Source organism: Mauremys mutica, chromosome 2 (genome assembly GCF_020497125.1).
Source record: "Mauremys mutica isolate MM-2020 ecotype Southern chromosome 2, ASM2049712v1, whole genome shotgun sequence".
Taxonomy (NCBI): Eukaryota; Metazoa; Chordata; order Testudines; family Geoemydidae; genus Mauremys; species Mauremys mutica.
This window is the reverse complement of record NC_059073.1, coordinates 244,298,767-244,320,986: the sequence shown is the minus strand read 5'-3', so window position 1 is coordinate 244,320,986 and position 22,220 is coordinate 244,298,767. Positions and strand designations below refer to the sequence as shown.

The 22,220-nt window shown below is 44.2% G+C and overlaps 1 protein-coding gene across 1 annotated transcript; it reads right to left on the bottom strand.

Annotated features, from left to right (window-relative positions):
* Nucleotides 1-14,993: 14,993 nt before the first annotated feature.
* NDUFA4 (NDUFA4 mitochondrial complex associated) lies at nt 14,994-21,930 on the bottom strand. Its single transcript, XM_045006839.1, has 4 exons — nt 21,772-21,930; nt 19,777-19,865; nt 19,366-19,426; nt 14,994-15,225 (listed from the first exon to the last, which is right to left on the bottom strand). Exons 1-4 carry the CDS (start codon nt 21,811-21,813, stop codon nt 15,169-15,171), a joined length of 249 nt encoding a protein of 82 aa, XP_044862774.1. The 5' UTR covers nt 21,814-21,930; the 3' UTR covers nt 14,994-15,168.
* Nucleotides 21,931-22,220: the final 290 nt, after the last annotated feature.

Below are 22,220 nucleotides of genomic sequence, written 5' to 3'. Positions count from 1 at the left end.
CCCATTCCTAAAATAACAGACTATCAAGTTGATTCTCCACTCAAGGAATTTTCAGTTCATGGATTATTCACCTAGTTCACACAGATGAAGACAAATGCTATTGATGCTTGTTATTGCTTGTATTTTTTTTGTCCTGTTTGTTTAGTAGAAAGATACATTTGTGATTTCCCAAAACTGTAAGTTCTGTGCAAATAAATCTATACTGGTTTCCATATCTAGCCATTCATTGCGGTGTATGTGGTTGACTGAAGATGGAAGTTACATTGAATGTGAAAAAGATCTACAGTAGAACTTCAGAGTTACGAACACCTGAGTTACAAACTGACCTAATTTGGAACTGGAAGAACACAATCAGGCAGCAGCAGAGACAAAAAAAAAAAAAGAGAGAGAGAGAGAGAGATAGTAGCAAATACAGTACCATCCTGTGTTAAATGTAAACTACTAAAAGAAAATAAAGGAGAAGCAGCATTTTTCTTCTGCATAGTAAAGTTTCAAAGCTGAATTGTCACTGTTCAGTTGTAAACTTCTGAAAGAACAACCATAATGTTTTGTTCAGTTACGAACATTCCATTCCCGAGGTATTCATAATTCTGAGGTTCTACTCTACTGTGTTTTTCAAAATTGACATGCTTTCCAAGAGTAACCAGGGAATCCAGCTTCCTACTTTGTACTGGCTGATGTCATTGCATCATTATTGCTAAGGAAGACTTAGGCCTACTGATTATAAGGACAAGTGCCTCCAAGCTTGCAGTGTTAGAATTAACATGCATTTTGGGAAGACATGAAGGTGTCTGGAGACAGAAACCCTTAAGTTTCTTAAAGATTGGAGGATGAGATTAAACAATTTGGATTTCACTGGAATGTCTCATGACTAAGTGTTGATGACAAGAATACTTCTAAAGAAATTTTGGTTAATCATTTTTCATAATCAAAGGCTAGAGTAGTGGGGCAGCTACCCTGCTCCTGTAGAAAAGGGGTTAAAAGCAGCCCTGGAGAGGGCTGCGGCTGGAAATAAGGGGAGTGAGAACAACTGGGGGAAGCTGACTATGTTGCTGACCATAGGTGTGACCAGCTCAATCAGGGCCCAGCTAGCCCTGTTAAGGGGGCTGAGGGCCAGGGCCTGGGAGACCCTCTCTCTAGATCCAGAAAGAGAAAAGGACCTTGGTGCCTGGGAAGCTGAGGAGGGTCTCTAGGGTGGAGCAGTGCTGGGGGAAGGGCAGAGGGAGCTGCGAAGCTCCGACATAGCAAAGCCCCAGGCTGCAGACCGAGTTAAGGGCCCCCAAAAGAGTTAGGCAGAGGGTGCCATGCAGAGCAGTTTGTTTATGTGCACCAGGATGTCCCGTGAATCCTCTGTATTGATCTCTGTGAGGGGTGATTACCCCACATTCCTCCTGCAACAGTAATGCAGGACAAATGGGCCAATTAACCAGTAGTAGGAAAAAGTCCAGGGCTAGAGCAGTGAGGCCTGCGTTGAGGGCCCCTGGGCTAGAACCCAGAGTAGAGAGCAGGCTTAGGTTCCCCTACCAGTCACTGGCTGAGTGGCACCGAGGCAATGAGCAGGAGGACTGCCTAGAACTATTGAGAGTTAAACTCCCCTAGATGCGGCAGGGAACACTGACAGTGACACAGCCGGAGGGCTGAGCCATGGAGAGGTTCCTGAGGCTGTGAGAAGAGCTGCAGGCGGATGGAGTGACAGTGTGCAAAGTGCGGACAGGGAGGGAGTTGGCCTCAAGCTAATCCCCAGAGTACCAGAAGGAGGTGCCAGTCCAGCAGTGAGTGGTGCACCCTGTGACAATCTCAATGAAACTTTCATGGAGGTACTCTGCAATCCTCTGCCAAAGGTTTTTGGGGAGGGCTGCCTTATTTCTTCCACCATGGTAGGACACTTTCCCCTGCCACTCAGCGATTACTTCAGCAGGCACTATTGCAGTACAGACGCTAGCAGTATATGGGCCTGGGAGGCATCAGGATGCCAGCAGCAGCTGTGCTCTCTCTGCCTCTGTTATTCTCAGGAGTGAGATATCAGCTAAAATCACCACCATCTATGGAAAACAGTACTGGTATTCACCCAATTATCATGCTAGCAAGCTATTCTCCCCTCATTCCCACCCCCTACCGTGAGCCATACTCAATATGGCTGGTGCTGTGACTGGCTCTGTGCTGTATCAATCCCAAACAGAAGTGAGAATGTAGTGCTTACAATTTTTGGGACAGCCAGGGTGGGGGGTTAAGTATCTTATGATTCTATTTACATTGTGAATACATTGACAATGGTACTTCTGTGTGTTGTATCTGCAGCTGCTGCCATTGCAGCCTTCAGGGTCTCCCACTCCTCACCTGCAGAACACCTGAGCTAGATAAGAAGGAAAAAGAGGAAGACTCAGGATAACATGCTTCAAGAGATCCTGCAAGTCAGTACTCCATCAGAGAATGAGCACAAGGCTCGGAGGATCACCGCTGCAGACAACATGGAGAAGGACAGAATGGAGAGGAGAAAGGCACAGGAAAAGGAGAGGGACGTGCAGCAGGAGATGCTTGCACTTCTCAGACAGCAGAGATGCTGCAGACTCTGGTAGACATGCCAGTTCAACAATCCCATGCTTGCCTCACTCTATAGCCCATAAAGAATTCAATATCGGGACCTCCCTATGCCACTCCTCAACATTCCACATGGCATCAGGGGTCGGTACACTGTGCTTACCGCTCCATCCAGGGGGACATTAAAGACAACCATAGCTTCACATACACTGACCGCTGATAGCCACAGTGGGTGCATGTGTACCTGAAATGGAAATGACTGTTCTTTCCCCTTCATAAATTCTGTTCCCTTAATTCATTAAGTTCTAATTGCCTGGTTCATGTTACAGAACACAATTCTATATTTTGGAACATAATTCACCTGTATTAGTTCACAGCATAAGCTTGCTGGTGCTGAGCAGGTCTGAAACCCACCAATTTCTTGTTACTTCACTTTGACAGAACCCATAACATCATTCGCAAACAATATTAATAGATACATTGACAATGTTATATTCCTACATATGCAGCAATCACTACTAGGTTCATATTGGGCTGCAAAAGAGCAGGGCCAGGAAGAGCACATTACAGCAACACACACGACTCTGGCTCACAATTCAAATATTCTCTCAAAGCCTCTCTCAGTTGTATAGCTCCTCACTGAGTTCTTCTAATAGCCCTTATATCGGCTGTTCAAATTCAACAGACAGCAATTCCACTTCTGCCCTCCACCCCAGTGGAAACGTTTCCCCTTTTGCTTCACAGATATTTTGCAAGATGCAGCAGACAGCTATAGCCATTGAGATATTTTTCTCACTGAGGTCCAATTTTGTAAGTAAACAACACCAGTGACCCTTCAAATGACCAAAGACTCATTCAACTGTCATTCTGCACCTGTTGAGCCTGTAGTTGAAGCACTCGCTGCTGCTGTCGAGGTGGTCGGTGTATGGCTTCGTGAGCCATGGAAGCAAGGGGTAGGCTGAGTCTCCCAGGATCACGATTGGCATTTCAACATTCCCAATGGTAATGCATCAGTCAGGAAAGAAAGACCCTGCTTGCAGATTTCTGAACAGTCCTGTGTTCTTAAAGATACATGCATCATGCACCTTCAATGACCAGCCCACATTGATGTCGGTAAAGTGCCCAGCGCTTGCATGACCATAGAACAGTAGTCCTTTCTGTTGATGTACTCTGGCAAAGTGGTCTGATGCTAAAATAGAGATATGCATGCCATCTTTTGCCCCACCACAGTTCAGGAACCCCATTGCTGCAAAACCATCCACTATGCCCTGCGTATTGCCCAGAGTCACGGTCCTGCATAGCAGGATGCGATTAATAGCCCTGAACACTTGCATGATAATTGCTTCGGTGGTGGATTTCTAAATTGATTCCCAACTGACCAGTAGCAATCTGCCATTGCAAGTTTCCACAGTGCAATCACCACTTGCTTCTCAGCTGTCAGTGTGGCTCTCATTTTGATGTCTCTGCTCTGGCGGGCTGGAGCAAGTTCGGCACAGAGATCCAGAAATGTGGCCTTGTGCGTTTGGAAATTCTGCAGCCACTGCTCATCATCCCAAACCTGCATGACAATACAATCCCACCAGTCAGTGATTGTTTGTCAAGCCCAGAACTGGCCAAGAATCATCATGTTCCTCATGGCTCCTCTTGGGGCTCTGCAAATACTGCAGGATCATGTGCCCTGTGCTTGCAACGCTCATGACAATAGTGCAGGGCTGTGCGGGCTCCATGTTTCTGTCAAGAAGGCGGACAGCAAGGAGGGACATGTGGATTTGTGGGGATTTTGAAAAGAAAACACAAAATATTATGGAATGCAGATTAAATTATGGGATGGAGAACACTGCATTATAGGAAATTGACCCCATGCTCTCAGTCACCACTGCATGCCTCATTTCAGCCCCCTCTGGCATTGCACAAATTTATCAAAAGACCTTGCACTGGATGGTGGCAAGTTGCACAGTGGGATTACCACCAGGGTGCACTGCATTCTGCATCGATAAAAGACCTCCTGGTGAGGACATGTACCACAAGGAACCAAGCATGCACTCGTACAAGTGCTGTAATAACTGTGACGGCTGGGTGCCAATGTAACTTAGGTCAACATAATTTTGTAGTGTAGACATGGCCTTAGACCTGGTAAGCATCAGTTATCACTGTCCTAGAGCAAGTGTCTTCTGGTTCACTCAGTTGCCCTGAAAGTGATGGCAGGCCTATCACTGAGATGTAGAAATGATAACTCCCTGCCCAATTGAAAATACCTCTGACTTTGTAAGGTGTCTGTCACTTTGCTTTATAAACAAGTTTCAAGAATCCCTGTAACACACCCCTCAACTCCTGACTCTCTGAGAAAGTATTACAGTCCAGTCAGAATTAAACGCAGCATTCAGTTTTATAGGTTAGTATATAGCATTGCAACCAAGCCACCTAATTTTAAGATAAGATAGAGCTGGGAAACAGATCTGAAATATACTTTGTCAGATGCCATTTGGGAAGAAATCCTATTCAGAATTGAAGTATTTTCTTTCAGTACCAGGCAGAGATTAATTCATTTTAATTTTCCACAGGGTGTTTTTTGTTTTGTTTTGTGGTTTTTTATATTCATGATGAGACTATATAAAATAAATCCCTCTTATTTGTTATATTATAAATAGAATCATAGGTTAATACATGAATCACATACATTTTGCAATATTATTTCAGATTGCAAACTTTTTGGAAATATGTAACTGGTTTTATCTTAGATGGACAGTATTAATTTAAAACTTGATCACCCTGCTGTTTATCAGAATCACTGGAAGAGGAGATAAAGAATTATTATTGCACTAAGAGAATGCTGGTAGTGGCAGACATATTGCTCTTGGCTCAAAGAATAATAGACAAATCCTTGCTGTGCAGCTCATTAACAATCCCCACAAGCCAGGTCTACATTGATAATTCTAAACATTCACCACCACCACAAACACTGGTTCAACTCCATCAATGTTATCAACAGTGGGAGCTCTAGTATAGGATTGCCAGCTGTCAACAGTGTTTTTAAGACTATGTTTCTGATTCCTGCTTTGAGCAAAATTATGTGATATGTTAAAAATAAATGGGCCAGTGACCCACATTCCCTGTAAGCTGCGCGACCATGCAGCAGCCTATTTAGCGCCATGCAGGTGCTCAAGGAAACAGCCCAGCTGGGACTTGTTGTGGCTCGGGAGGGGCGAACCGAACCTGCTGTGGCCAGGGGCACCCCTCTTCTGGCCACAACTTCAGCCCCGGACCTGCTGCGGCTGGGGGAGAGGCTGCCCGAACCTGTCGCAGCCAGGGCGCCCCTCCTCCGGCCCAAACCCAGCACCAGCCCAGACCTGCCGGAGCAGGGGCACCTATCCCACGGCCCCAGCCCTGGAGCTGCTGTGGCCAGAGGAGAGGCGCTTCTCCCCCCCAGCCCATGTGCTGCTGCAGGGAGAGAAAGCTGGGGGGCAATCCTCTCTCCCTGCCCTAGTCTGGAGCAGCCTCCTGTACCCCAAACCCCTCATCTCCAGCCCCACCCCAGAGCCTGCAGCCCGAGCTGGAGCCCTCACCCCCACATGCACACCCCAACCCTCTGCCCCAGCCCTGAGCCCCTCATCCCTGTCCCCATCCCAGAGCCTGCACCCCCAGCCAGACCCCTCATACCCCTGTACCCCAACCCTCTGCCCCAGCCCTGAGCCCCCTCCCACATTCCAAACCCCTCAGTCCCACCCAAAACACATGAATTTTGTTATGTGCACCAATATGGAGGTGATGTGTCACACATCACCTCCAAACTTGGGATAAGCTTTTTTGTAGGATATAAGGGAATCATGCATTGTTAGTTAAGTCTTGAGGAAGTGTGTTACAATATGTTTTATATGGAACCATTTGTTTCCAACATTCTTAATTATTATCTCTTGAATCCCTGTTCTTTGATCATAAACTTACTGTTTTCACTATATTATATATAAAGTGTTATGTATTAAGCAGGCCCTCTCAGAGGCCCAGAGAGGCCCAGGCCACTTCCAGCTTTTGAGGACCCTACCCATAATAAAAATAAAAAATGACGACACATGGTCTAATCTTGTGCCATCAGAACTGATACATTTTTATTAATATTTATGAACATTTTTAACTCTTTAATATGACAAAATCTATATCAGTTAACAAAAAAAAATATATGTCTTTTACCACATCACATCTTTTATTTGCTTAAATTTGCAGCTCTAAGCTGAGAGATTGTGTCACATTTTGGTCCAATAGGGATGTGCGTAAAAACAAGTTGCGATACTTATCAAATGCCAAAAAATGTACAAGTGTCTAAATTTGAGACCCTCTTTGAGCTTGAGGCCCAGGCCAAATGGCCCTCCTCACCCTTCCTCTGATTGGCCCTGGTGTTAAGCAAAGTGGTGATCCTGAGTTGACTCTGACAAGCTACTGTGTACTGTTCCCTTGGGAAAAATGTTTGTAAGAGTTTTGTAAGTGGTCAGTGGAACAGGAGCTGAGTACTCCAGAGGGAAGCTGAGAGAACTCGGAGGTTGGTGTACGTCTATCCTTAACAACCTGTACAGAGAGGGCGAGGCCTGCGAAGGTCTGGAAGGTAGTGCCTGTGTTGCCAGAGGATGGTGGGTTTAGAGAGCTGATCTACAGCAGGCCCAGATAAGGCTCTCTCATACTGAGGGCAGGTGAAGATGAAATGCTTCCTGGGTACCACTAAGAGGCATGACAGGGAATTGGATGAGCCACATAGTGATCACTTCTTCCACTCTTTGGTGGACAAATACTAGATTTATCAGTGAAAGTATGTAGAAGCTGTTGGCTTCCAATTCATTTGCTTAGTAAAACTCCATTACCAAAGACCTAGGCTGAAAATATGGAAAGGACATACAAGCCAGATGCCTTAAGACTAGCAGAGTCCAGAAATACAGATAGTACTTATAGAGGCAATATGGCCTTTAGCAATTATTTCTTGCTAATATATTGCCCTTGGCTCAAAGAATAATAGGAAAATCCTCACCGTGCTGCTGATTAACAAGCACCTCCAGGGACTCCCTTCTCTGCCTATTTGGAGAGAAACCAGATATTTTTTTTAAAAGGAAAACTGAAAATTATAATGTACATATATTAAGTACAGGTGTGCTAATACCAAATAGCTACAAGTGGTAGTAAAGGTATTTGTAATACCATTAGAAGAGTGGTAATAGTTGAGAGGAATAAACCATTATGGTGGACTTGGCATTCCCTAACTTGGGTGATTTTGAAATTTCCAGAACTCTGGTTATATGGAATATGTGAAATATGTGAAAAATACCAATGCCTGGGAATGTCAACAGGGTTTGTATATTCTTATGATCACTTATCTCTCAGTTGTGCCAAAACTGAAACACATAACTTTTTGAGTAGCTCCATTGGATTCAAAGGGTCTATTCAAAGTTAAGCATGCTTTTAAGTCTTTGCAAGGTTGGAGCCTTAGTAAAGAAAAACAGGTTGACATGAGAATTTTAAAAAATGGAACCAAGGAACAAAGTAATATGGTATTTTGATGCTAATGCTGTATTATTGGTTGGGCTGATATTTTCATTCTAAACCATTATTCTCAGTTATAACTTTAAAAAATAGCTTTAGGGATCGAATTTCTCATCTGTAGACTCTGCACGGAACTCCTTTTTAAACATTTTATAAAAATCATTTCAGCCATTTTGGAATTTTTCAAATATGAAAGAGGGAAGAAAAGTTTTTCAGACACAATTTTATGCTTGGATGGCAAAAGCAGCTTTCTTTTATAACTTTAAACTTCAAACATGCATAGTCCAGAAGAAATATAATTTGAAGACATTTGTTTTGGAAAAAAAATTACAACTGTTATTTAAATGAGGAAGCAACTATTTTTGTGACTGTACAGCACCACGCACGGTGCCAGCACTAAAACAATTAAGCAGATTGGAATGGGCTAGCTTGTCTTTTGCAGTCCAGTGGAACAATGTTTTGGGTTTAATACTTCAAGTATATCCCATTAAACTATTTTTGTTTTTGAAGTATTGATAAGAGTTCGTAATTTAGTTTTTCTTAAATTACTTCACTACAAAAACCTTGAACACACATGCTCTGTGATGTTGTGATTTATAAAAGGGCTCCTCAGCCTGGTCTTGCTAGGAACCAGGCATACGATGGTCTTTCTGAGATCTCCATATCACATTTCCTGGATCAAAGAACCACAGTAGATGATGCTTTGTGTACAGTAGTAATAGACACATTCCTATTATTGTACTAGTGAAAGCCTGGCAGTAAAAAACTTAGAGGGTTACTAAAGCGTTTTCTGGGTTTTACATGTCTGATGCTTTTGAAACTCAAAAACAAGCGCACTTGGAACTGGAATGGTTTAATGCTCCAGTTGCATTTGAAGGATGATTACAATGCTTTGATTCTGAGAGCAAAAGGTTCTAAAACCCCTGCAGTCTCTTGAAGATTGTGTTGAGTACACTGAACCAGGTTTTTCACATCATATTTTCTTTCATCTTCAGGACACTCTCTGAAAGTCTCAGAAGTGAGAAAGTGGAAAACAACCAGAATTTAGGGAGGGGGAAATGACAAATGAAGGGGAAAAAACAACTGCCATTTAAGTTAAAATGCAATCAGATCTTTTGTTTGTAAAATATGAATCATTAGCAAAATTTATGTTTGGCTGTAAAATACAGCTTATTCCCTAGAATAGTCCCCCTTTCTCTAAAATACAAATTAATATATTATTCCTACTGCTCAATTCCCTTAAACCCATCCTTCCTATCATAAAGACTGTGGTCATGTGGTATTCACTCAACTACATCAGTTGTTCTTCTAGCCCCAGAATTATGTCTCTGGCTGGGGTTAGTACTAGATATTCAGAGAAAAGTGTAAAATAAATCAATACAAACCTACAGTAAGCAGTTATGGGATAACATGACCACAGGGATATTTCCTCGAAACCCCAGTAGCTGGATGTTGACATAAGACCTCAAGCATGAGGATTTGTCTCTTTTCTGAAAGTCTTTGGGACTATTGTTAACAAAAAGCGACAATAAAACCCAAAATAAACATTTCATGATTTCTGATCCATGTTTTAGACCAGGCCAACCTGAGCCTGACAAGGAGCCAGAATTTACCAATGTACATTGCCAAAGAGCCACAGACTGTAATATGTCAGCAGCCCCCATCAGCTCCCTACCCCCCACTCCCAGCACCTCCCACCCACCAGCAGCCCTGCTGCTCAGCCTGATCAGCTGCTTCATGGCATGGAGGAGGCTCTGGGGGGAGAGTGGGGAGGAGCAAGGGCATGGCAGGCTGAAGGGGTGGAGTGGGGGCACAGCCTGTGGCAGAGCCAGGGGTTGAGCAGTGAGCACCCCTTGGCACACTGGAAAGTTGGTGCCTCTAGCTCCAGCCCCGGAGTTGGTGCCTATACAAGGAGTTGCATATTAACTTCTGAAGAGCCGCATGTGGCTCCGGAGCCACAGGTTGGCCACCCCTGCTCTAGACTTATCATTCATCTTTCCCTTATAAACTTAACTAGAGGAGAGTTTATGTCCTTGTAAGAAAGGCCTATTTGGTAAGACTTCTAACTTTAGTTTCTAATGAAGAAAGTTTCAATCAGGAGTTCATATGTTTATAATCAAAATTAATACCATGTCACTCCAGCCATCAGCACAGCCTGGACCCTAATATAAAGCAGCTTGAAAGAACATGTATTGAAGAGTTGACTATATTAGTATATAACAAGTTAAAAGATATGTTCAAGATTCTTGGAGAAGTTGATCTACATGAAACTAGCTTTCATATAAAAGACATACTTCTTATTCTGAAAATAAAAGTATGCACTTCCCTGAAAATAAAACACCATACAACACATTTGACTTTTTAAACAAATATTAATAACTATAATAAATTTTCTACTCTTTAATGAGTAGAGACAATTGTTTTCCAATTCAATAAAATCACCAAAATCAGGCCATATGGTGTATAACAAGGAGGTTTGATATGATAATACCTTCCCCTTTAGATAACTTGACTGTGATACTGTGTAATGTCTCAAAGAAGGGACGAGTTCATTTTTATACCTGTTAACACTTTAGTTTTGGTACTAATGTGGCAATTTGCTGATAGTTTATAAGTGGCTAGAAAAAATATACAAAGTTTATCTTCAATCACAATAGTTTTGCATTATTTCACCTGAAATTGTCAAGTAGAATGTTAAAAATATTCTCAGATGGTCATCCCCACACAAGTGGTGGGTGAATCTGCCAATTAAGTACTTTATGATAAGGTGGACACAACCCATTTCTGTCCACCAAAATAACTACCTTCCAGTTTACAAAGCTGCTACAAAAATCTTGCTTCACTCTCCACCCCCATTCCTTTACCCTACTGTACCCCTCAATCAGCCATCATAATAGATCTTTAAATTTAATTTCTCCAACACGTGTGGTTCCCCATTAATACTATTGTGCAATTTTCCATTATAATTTAAGTACCTTAACAATAGTTTTGTGTATACAACATATTAAATACAAATGCTACATTAAAATAACTAACCCATCTGATTAACTTTGAATCTAGACCTTTCTTTGTAAGACAAATCCATAATTGTGCTATGCTTGAACTGTAACACTTCCGAGTAGTAAACTTCGTAAGTAGTTTATATGTTTTCAGCCATTCATATCAGTGTACAAGAATTCCATTAGACTTAGAATAGCCACAGTATACCTTTTTGGAGCATATGAAGAATACATAACTTGGTGCATTTAAACAAATAGCAAGAGTTGGTATTTTACATTATCTGGCTGTAGTGTGGCAAAAAAGCATATCAGTTCCCCCACAATTAGTTTTTTCCTCTTTGTATCAAGCTATTTTGGAAACACTTATTATAAGGTTGGTAACTTGCATGCCAGTTTTGATCTGGTAAGAATTCAAAACTAAAATTGTAAAGCTTGAGAACAAGTTGGATTTAAACCACAAATAAAAAAAGGAACCATATAAAAATATATGTCTAGCATGCAAAATGTTCACAGCACAGAAAACAAAAATCCAATACTCTTTTTAGAGGATGCGTGGTACACTTTGTTTCTTGTACAGTGGTACTTCAAGAACTATTGCTAACAACCTTCAATGGCTAGTAAGAGTATGAAGATCTAAAAATCAGAAAGATTTTTCAAATTCAATGGACATGGAATTAAGGTAATTCAGAGGGATTAAGTACCCCCCTTCCAGAATCCTGGGACAGTCATCCAGTCTAAACAAGTAAAGTTTACTTATGGCCCAATATAGCAAAGCATATGCTTAACTTTAAGCCTCTGAGTACTCCCTTTAATTTTAGTAAGACTGCCCATGAGCTTGAAGATAAGCACATATTCAAGTGCTTTGCCCAACCATTCAAACTGATCTTTAAATTCTGCAGGCAGTCACTGAACAGCATGCCTCAACCTGAGACTGAAGATGAAAGACTATCTACCTCAGTTTCCTTTGCTAAATTCTCTCTGATGCTGCTCCCTCAGATGCACCCCACACTAGTGTGGAGAGATCACATGAATTTATAGATTTCAGAGTAGCAGCCGTGTTAGTCTGTATCCATAAAAAGAACAGGAGTACTTGTGGCACCTTAGAGACTAACAAATTTATTTGAGCATAAGCTTTCGCGGGCTACAGCCCACTTCTTTGGATGCATGGAATGGAACATATATTGAGGAGATATATATACATATACAGAGAGCATGAAAAGGTGGGAGTTGTCTTAACAACTCTGAGAGGTCAATTAAGTAAGGAAAAAAAACTTTTGAAGTGATAATCAAGATGATTATCATGCTCTCTGTATGTGTATATATATCTCCTCAATATATGTTCCATTCCATGCATCCGAAGAAGTGGGCTGTAGCCCACAAAAGCTTATGCTCAAATAAATTTGTTAGTCTCTAAGGTGCCACAAGTACTCCTGTTCTTTTTATGAATTTATAAAAACATTCTCTCAAGAAAGCAGTGTTGGTCATGAGGTGTCTCTGTAATAATTTAATACTACTGTATATGTCTGATTGTTATAAAGGTGTTTAGTGAAAGAAAACGGGATTTAGAAAGAGGATGACTGTTCTAGGCAGGAAGTACAATGGCTTCAGATTGCCATCCATCTGCCACTATTTAAAGGACAACAAAAGAGCCATTTTTTTTGAAGTTCCACCCTGCAAGAACCGGCTGAGGTCATCAGACTAGTTTCAGGCAGCAGAGCCCAAAGGCCCAGGAAACAGACACAGGACTTTGGGCTGGACAGAAGTGGCTTTCTTGGGAGAAGGTAGTTGCTTGGAAGACAGGGTCTCTGCCAAGAGATTGCAAGCCTCCAGGTAATTTAGGTAAGAACATAGATTGTTTTCATAACCTCTACTACGCTTCCTTCTGTGACGATATTGATGTGAACTGTGACCATATAGATCATTGTTGCAAACAAGGTCCTATAGTGGCACCAAATCCGGTACAAAAGAGGGCAAGTAAGATGTCTATGAAAAGGCTGTAATTTGCTGGTTATGATTATGCTGTCTGTATGTGTGTATCATTTTTGTATTTGAAGTTATGAATATTGGCTATGTACTTGTATCTCAATGTATTTGATTCTAAGTAGCACCAGTGAAGCATTTGGCCAGCTTTTTGAGAAGGAACTCTTCAGATTAAGTGCCCAATCACAAAACACTTAACTGACAATGCACTTTGGGAGACTCCAATCCACATGAGAAGCCTTCCTGGGAATGTTCAAGGTAGCATGTGAGCAATGGCTGCTCTACCTGTAAAGAACTAATTCATGCAGGGACATGTGACTTGCCCATGTGATTCCAAACTCCATCTTGCTGCTGTGATTTTCCACAGTAAGAACAAAGGAGTGTCCTTCCATATGGCAGAGGATATAAAAGGCTGTGGAAACCAATCCATTTTGTCTTCAATACTGCTTCTTACCTCTGGAAGAACTTTGCTGCAAAATGAAGCTCTGAACAAAGGACTGAATGACTCATCCAAGCTGTGGATGTACTCCAGAGGCATGATTTGAACCTGCAGTTTAGTCCATCACTGCTACAAGCCTGAACCAAGAACTTTGCCATTACTGCATGTAATTGTTCCATTTAACCAATTTTAGCTCTCATCTATATTTCTGTTTATGAATAAATCTTTAGAATTGCAATTCTAAAGGATTGGCAACAGCATGGTTTGTGGGTAAGATTTGACTTGTATATTGACCTGGATCTGGGTCCTTTGGGATCAGGGGAACCTTTTTCTTTTACTGGGATACTGGTTTTCCTAACCATTCATCCCCATAAGGAGTGGCGCTGGTGGTGATACTGGGAAACTGGAGTGTTCAAGGGAATTGCTTATATGACTTCTGGTTAGTCAGTGGGATAAAACCAAAGTCCTGTTTGGCTGGTTTAGTGTGCAAAGGACCCCCAGCCTTGGGCTGTGACTGTCCTACTGAGCAGTGTCCCACCCAAGGCCACTTTGTTAAACTTCATTAAGCAATCCTTTGGTTCAAGAAGGCTGTCCAAGCATTGTTTACCACTGATCACAAACTCCCAAGGAGAATGGTAGGTGCCAAATCCAGCAAGGCCTGCTGGGAGAAGCACAGTTGACCCAAGGAGTACTATAGCCCAGGATGCTGTTTAAGGGTATGCCTACACTGCAGTTAGACCCCTGTGGCTGGCTTGTGGAAGCTGACTTGGGTTTGAGCTACACTGCAAGGAAACAGCCCCACTGCCCAAGCCAGCATGCAGTCCAGCCATGGGTTTTTATTTGCAGTGCAGACATACCCTAGAGTGGAACCAAATGCAAAAATACCAATAGCTGTTGGAGGTACACTGAGACTTGAGGGACCAGATCTAGCTGTACCTCTGACAACTGTGATAACTACAGTTTAAACCAGTTTTCATTTTTATACTTCAAAAACCACACCCAGCAACTTCCAGCACTGACAAATTAGTAAAAACTTGTGTTTGAGGAAAGGTCATACAAAAGAGCCTCAGCTGTAAGGAGCGGAAATACTTATATTTTCTTGTTGGTTAGTCAAGTTTGTCTGGCAACTGTCTAGATCTTAAAGTTACCTTCTCTCATTTCATATTCAAGAGAGCACACAGTGAAAAGGCAGCCTAGACTCAGTATAGGTATCTGCACTTGAAACAGAGTTTGTTGCTGGTACTGTATTTCTCCCATCTACTACACAGAACCCTGCAGAATAGTATTACTGAGCCAATGAACTTCTGAGAATACCAGTTTCAGAGGATATTGTTTAATCGCTGTTCTCAAGAGGGGGACATTTTCTTAAAAAGTAAAGCCAACTGCTTTATTTCAGAGGTTGTTTTATAAGCAGAAACGCCAGTTCTATTTTTCCTGAACATTTGACAGGCCAGACATCTGGACTATGCAATTGTCAGCAACAATCTATTTCATGAACTAAGACATTAGACACTCCACAAGTTTCAGATGTTTATTAAGCCCCAACAAGCTACTTTCCAGCACATGATTAAAAGTGCAATGTGAGGGCAAGCTTAATTAACATTTCCTGGATGATTAAGTGTATTAGTTGTGCGGACAGCTTCTGGAAGACCTTCATTCTGTGCAGCTTGTAAAGGGAGAAGAATTTGTTCTTTAGAAGTCAGGACGATCCTTCTTCAGTTTGCTGTAGTCCACATTGACCGAATAGAACTAAGAGGGGGTGGGAGGGAGGGGCGCAGGAGAAAAAAAAGTTTTGATCAGAACAAGATCCAAGTCTGTACTAGAGGAGAAGACTACTTTCAATTTAACTGAAAACACAGTTATTGCTATATACACTACTTGGTTTTCGAGACAGTCAAGTGCACAGATGGATTTTAGCACTAGAGCTGCATGTTTTTAAATACATTTCTAGTTTAAGTTCTGATGGTACATGCTTTCTAGCATATGCCACAAGAGCCCTCAGTTAAAGTGAGTCTGAAAGACAGCTTCACTGCAAGGTTTAAATCAGTTGTTTTCTAACTGTTGCCCATCAAGAATCCATAGAACTTCCTTACCCTCCCCAGGATTAAATATTTGAACATTAATATACAGAATTTGGAAGAGACAGTCCATGGGCTGCTGTACCTCAACTCTTTAACACATCACATTATGGAGAAATAATTGTTTGGACAGGTTCACTTTGAAAAAACAGGGAAGTTACTGACGTACTGGTCCCCCATCTTAGCACGAAAGTGGCACAGAGGGCTGTTTCAATACTAGGTGAAAGAGATGGTTTAAACCAAGATTAGCCATGGAGAGCTGATCAGAAGCCTCCATTCACTCCAACACCAGTTATTCTCAGTGCCATCGCATTTAGATTCCTAATCCTATTGAGTAATACATTTAGAGCAGTTGCCAATCCCTAATGATCACCGAGGCCCTCACAGATAGAAGAGAGATAATACCTCATACTATCGTGCGAGGACCAAGATATAGGGGAAAAAAATCAAGGATAAGATCGAACAACTTTATGTGCAGCAGCCTTATTCATACACCAGATGTTGCTAATAGGGAGAATTGTGAAGCACTAAATACAGCAATACATAAACAGAAAAGAACATGAGAGAACATGCATAAAGTGGACAAGAGAACATTTTAGAACAGTATTAGTAAAAGCTGCATGGCTACCAAGTGGTCTTCTGGGTTCAAAGATTGTAGTTCAGATCACAATCTGGACCAGTCCTAAAATAAATGTCACTGCAGTGCAGGACAGACAGGAAGGTATAACATAGGTAGAAGATCTATTCTCTCTTTCATCTTGTATTAAGAGCTTAGAGAATACATGGCAATGAAATAAGTACTGGTCAAATAGTGACTCTTAATAAGGCATATTTTAGCATCCAAGGTTGAATAAGACATTGTTAAACATATGTTTTGACTAAATAAGCAAGCAGTGACTTCAGGACAGCAGGAGTGGCAGTAACCATTACAACTGAGGTATTTAAACAGTGTTAGAATGGATACGCTATCAGTCATAACTTTTAAAGTCAAAGTGAATTTTTACAGGCCTAAGCTTTTGGAGACATTTGAGTGATTCAGCTCTTGGGTAAAAAAAAAAAACCACACAAGATGTAGCAGCCCTCCAGCAAGAATATCTGGAAACACAAAAAAAGTTTATATTTGACAGGGAAATGGGCACTTTCTTTAGTGAGGGAAAAGATTTGAATATTTACAATCCTTTGACAAATAAAATTACTACAATTACCATATTATGCTTTGGATTTCTCATGAGTCCTGACCCACCAAGCTGATATGTGCATGCAAGCTTGTGCAGAGTCAACTGACTTCAGTTGTATGGGTTCAGGAATATACCCATACAGATCAGTTTGGAGGATCAGGACTTCAGCTTGTACAACTAAAATATACAGGCTCACTTGAGCTATACAGTGAAAAGTGTACTGCATATAGATCTTAGCTTGAACCCTGCAACTTGAACTTAAAGCACTGGAGCCATTTTTTTAAACCCATACTTTAAAATAAGTCACCTTTGGTCAGAGACCAAACACAGGAAGTTTTAGCAAGTTCTCAGAAACTAGAACAAAGGGGTTAAGATTGCATAAACACATTCATTCTCACTACACGCTTCCATCTTACTCACTATAATCCTGAGATTCTGCATATCTAGTTTGGAAAAGAGTTGCTTTCCTTGACAAATCTCCCTAGAGATCTGCTTTAAAAAGGAACTTTTTATTGTGTTTATCAGAATTGTATGCCATCAGCCACTGTATCTATAATTTCCAATACTTTCAACTACTTTAGTTTCCACAACACGAGGAGTTGTTTTAGTAACACTGCCAGGAAAAAATGCTAATGATACACAGGACCAAATATGGTAAACCTTGAGATTTCTGCTTCTTGTGCCAGTACAGGCTGGGAACACTTCTGAATAACAGTGTAATTTCTGTAGAGGACCAACTGTGATGTTGCAGTCTATATGATTTTATAAAAATTTGATGAGTGAATATAATGTAATTGGAATATGCTTCATGCAAAAGGTCTCCTGTAAGGTATCATTACAAAGCTTATTACCTACTGAGTGTGAGCATCCTATTGGTATAAACGTACCACTCTTGTATCTGAAACTGGAAATATGAATTATAACTGAGGGCCTATTGTAATTATGCAAAGTGTGGGCCATTAGTGGTGGTTTGGAATCTTGATGACTCCCATTAACCAGGACAATTCTCTGCAGATGGGTGTTTTATACCTGTAAATCTTCCTGTATAGGTGTGTCCTAACAAGTGGGCAATGAAGTCTTGCAGTGACATGCGATCATGTCACCTGAACTGGAATCCATCTTTAACCTGGTGTCTTTCCATTGAGAAGGAGGGGTGGAAACCCAGAGAGGTACAAAGGATTCCCGCCTTATATATCTTTTTTGCATAAAGGGGTGGAACAGAACAAAAAGAGGAGCCATCATGAAGAATTCCCTAGCTACCACCTGAGCTGGAACAAGAGCTGTACCAGGGCAAAGAATTGTGCCCAGGCCTGCAAGGTGTCCAGTCTGAGGAAAAAAAAACTTACTGAAGCAACTCTGAGGGTGAGATTAGCTGCATTCAGTTTGATTAGACATAGATTTGCACATTTTTTTATTTTGCTGGGTGACTTACTTTGTTCTGTTGGTTACTACTTGGAACCACTTAAATCCTACTTTCTGTATTTAATAAAGTCACTTTTTACTTATTAATTGACCCAGAGTATGCATTAATACCTGGGGGAGCAAACAGCCATGCATCTCTCTCCATCAGTGTTATAGAGGACCAACAATTTATGGATTTATCCTGCATAAGCTTTATAAAGGATAAAACAGATTTATTTGGGTTTAGACCCCACTGAGAGTTGGGCATCTGGGTGTTAAAGACAAGCACACTTCTGTTAGCTGCTTTCAGGTAAACCTGCCGGTTTGGGGCAAGTAATTCAGATGCTGGATCTTTGTTGGAGCAGACAGGAGTGTCTGGCTCAGCAAGACAGGCTACTGGAGTCCTGAGCTGGCAGCTCCCAGGGGGTTTTCTGTGATCCAACCTGTCACACCAACCTATAGCACATTTTTAGCATCAAATAAAAGCATTTACCTAGGGCAGTTTCCCATTAACAACTGATAAAGAGTGCAAATGTAAGATTTCCTGTTAAATGACAGAACCTACAGTACTAAGTGATAAAAAAAATGGGGCATAGTTGTCCAAGTACACTGATTTTTTTGTTTATTCACAAAACTGTGTGCTGTAAATACCCCTCTCTTCAAGTTAACAGAGTTCTACTGTACTTATTTGATCATCCTAACAGAAGCATAAAAAATATTTAAAAACTTGCAGTAGTAATGAAATCAAAATAGTTGGATTCCAAAACTGATTTTAGCATGACATCTATTGTGTGTAGTTTACAGCCCAAAGCTTTTGCTCTCCTCCCTCCAATATCAATTTAACACTGAATACTGAGTAGCATATTCGTCCTTGTTGTTCTGTATCAAGGAATTGAAAATAAATATTTATTGTCAGCACTACTTTCTTCATTCAACCCTTTGCCCTAGGTAATGAGACTTCTCCTGCCTCCAAGCAAAGGTAATATCTAAACAGCAGTCTCATTTTAATATTCAAATCTAGCCTTCCCTCCCAAATCATCACTCCACTGCTGATTCCCAATCCAAACCTGGGTGGGAAACTGACAGCAGGTGAAGCATATTCAGTCCTCCCTGCACCACCTCTCACTGGTATCTCACACGGAGCTGATCCTCCAAAAGTAGCCAGACCACAGATAACATACATCTGTAGATTAGCCGATGCCCTAATGGCTAAAAGCCTTTCTGCCTCTTACCTTGTACTGATCAGTGGGAGCCAGCTTATTCCAAGGTTCAGGGTTATTCTTTTTGTCCCAACTACAAAGAGAAATACAGTAATATAGCAGAAGGTATAAATCAATCACACTGCTTTTAACATGCATTATATATTATAGAACTGATGTTTAATTACTTAAAGAACATGAATGCTTGTCTGTCCTGACAAGTTTCCACATAACAAAGCCACCAATACTATAAGTAGTCTCCAAAATGTACTTCATAAGCATGGAACCAATTTCCTCATTCAGAAATGCAGTCCTTCAAATTCAACTCTGAAGCTCACCTAGAAACATGGGCCTCCAGGGGTGCCAAACTTTTCATAAACACCAAAGTTTGCTTGAAAATTATATATTTTTGCACGCGCACACACACACAGGTTTACTGCCTACCAGACATCAGGGTTGAACATTGCCAGGCGCATAATGTACAGGGCTGCACCAGAACCTCCAGCTCCAATAAAGATGAAGAGAGGGATCAACTAGAACAAAAGATTTAGAAATGAATGAGAGATTAGAACAAACATAATGCCACTTACAAAACAAGGCTGGAAATGAAGTCTTGCCCAATGATCACGCATCTGGCTCATCAGTTTTGAGCCACCCCACCGAAGGACCTTACTCTAAGGCCTTGGCTACATTGGCGCTTTACAGCACTGCAACTTTCTCCCTCAGGGGGGTGAAAAAACACCCCCCTGAGCGCAGCAAGTTACAGCGCTGTAAAGCGCCAGTGTAAACAGTGCCCCAGCGCTGGGAGTGCAGCTCCCAGCACTGTAAGCTAATCCCCTCAGGGAGGTGGAGTACCTGCAGCGCTGGGAGGGCTCTCTCCCAGCACTGGCGCTGCGACCACACTCGCACTTCAAAGCGCTGCCATGGGAGCGCTCCCACGACAGCACTTTGGAGTTTTGAGTGTAGCCAAGCCATAAGTAGTTTAAGTGGCTAGTCATGAAGGACCCAGCATGCCTGTAGGGTGTCCTAATGCTAGATCGGGCTTCTCAGGAAGAGCAGGTAGGGACAGGTACATGCCACTACCAAGTGCCCCACAATGCCCAGAAGAAGGCAGAAGTTAACCCTCTGACTCTAGGGTTACACTGCCTGCACCTGTGACAGCCTCACTAGTTCTGAAAGGCAAGAAAATGGGTTGACAAAAATCACGTGGCTACCATGACTGGGCTTGGAAAGGCCCCGCGCTGTAGAAGGGGGACGGAACCTGGGCCTCTAAACTAACTTCACTCTAGGGCCGTGGGTACATGCCCAGCTTCCTCCGAGGGACGGGGGCGATGGCAGCACCGCCCCGCCGGGCTCACATGGGGCTCGGAAGGGGCTGTCACAACAAGGCGGTGCCAGACCGGGTTCGAGGGGCCCCACGGAGCCGGGGAGGAGCTAGAACCAGCGGGAAGGGGCAGGAGACCGCATGGGGCTCGAGCGGCCGTCAAGCTCCTCGGTGACCAGCTCTCCCGGCGGAGGCATTAAGCCCATGAGCGCGGCAGATGGCGGGATTCTTGCCCACGCAGCCCCCTGCCAGGAGACTCCCGCCGCCAACCGAGCCCTATAGCGCTGAAGCTCCCCCCGCCACCCGCCCGGCTCCGGGCCCCGGCTGCCTCCCCCTCCCTCTCCCGCAACCCGCCCGGCTCCGGGCCCCGGCTGCCTCCCCCTCCCCTCCCCGCAACCCGCCCGGCTCCGGGCCCCGGCTGCCTCCCCGCAACCCGCCCGGCTCCGGGCCCCGGCTGCCTCCCCGCAACCCGCCCGGCTCCGGGCCCCGGCTGCCTCCCCGCAACCCGCCCGGCTCCGGGCCCCGGCTGCCTCCCCCTTCCCTCCCCCGCAACCCGCCCGGCTCCGGCTGCCTCCCGCTCCCCTCCCCGCAACCCGCCCGGCTCCGGGCCCCGGCTGCCTCCCCCTCCCCTCCCCGCAACCCGCCCGGCTCCGGGCCCCGGCTGCCTCCCCCTCCCCGCCCCGCAACCCGCCCGGCTCCGGGCCCCGGCTGCCTCCCCCCCCCCCGCAACCCGCCCGGCTCCGGGCCCCGGCTGCCTCCCCCTCCCCTCCCCGCAACCCGCCCGGCTCCGGGCCCCGGCTGCCTCCCCCTCCCCTCCCCGCAACCCGCCGGGCTCCGGCTGCCTCCCCCTCCCCCGCAACCCGCCCGGCTCCGGCTGCCTGCCCCTCCCCTCCCCGCAACCCGCCCGGCTCCGGGCCCCGGCTGCCTCCCCCTCCCCTCCCCGCAACCCGCCCGGCTCCGGGCCCCGGCTGCCTCCCCCTCCCCTCCCCGCAACCCGCCCGGCTCCGGGCCCCGGCTGCCTCCCCCTCCCCCGCAACCCGCCCGGCTCCGGGCCCCGGCTGCCTCCCCCGCAACCCGCCCGGCTCCGGGCCGAGCCGCCGCCCTCCGGGACGCACGCTCGGATGTTTCTTGGCCTGATTGAACATGAGTCGGAACATGGTGACGGTTGGGTGGGGGGGTCTCGCGCTCTGGTAGACCCGGACTCGGCCTCTCAGGAAAGTCTCGTCTCTCTAACCCGCTGTAAGGCCCAATGTCATTGAAGGACCCTGGGTTGCAGGTGCCAGATATAGCCACCCAGATGGGGCTGCCCTGGTGGCTGCCTGCGTTCACTTTGCCGTAGTGAGGCGGCCCTGCCTCAGCCGCCGAACAAATAGACCCTACAGAGAGGTTTGTATGGAGTCATCTATGCGTCCCCCTACTGCTCCGTCTCCCCAGGACTTGCAGCCTCTAGTCAGAAAACAGGCAACTTCCTAGTCACCTATACAGTGGAAGGGGGCGGGGGAGAGAGGAGGCGGTGGGTGAGTCTCGCGCATGCGCCGACTGATTACTGCGCCCCTGGTGGGTG

What these genes read in the sequence shown, in the direction of transcription:
- NDUFA4 (XM_045006839.1), bottom strand. Translation starts at nt 21,813, where the DNA reads ATGTTCCGACTCATGTTCAATCAGGCCAAGAAACATCCGAGC. An exon ending in ATGTTCAACCCTGATGTCTG is followed by an intron (nt 19,427 to 19,776) that starts GTAGGCAGTAAA and finishes TTCTCTTTGTAG; the next exon opens with TTGGGACAAAAAGAATAACC. An exon ending in CTCCCACTGATCAGTACAAG is followed by an intron (nt 15,226 to 19,365) that starts GTAAGAGGCAGA and finishes ACCCCCTCTTAG; the next exon opens with TTCTATTCGGTCAATGTGGA.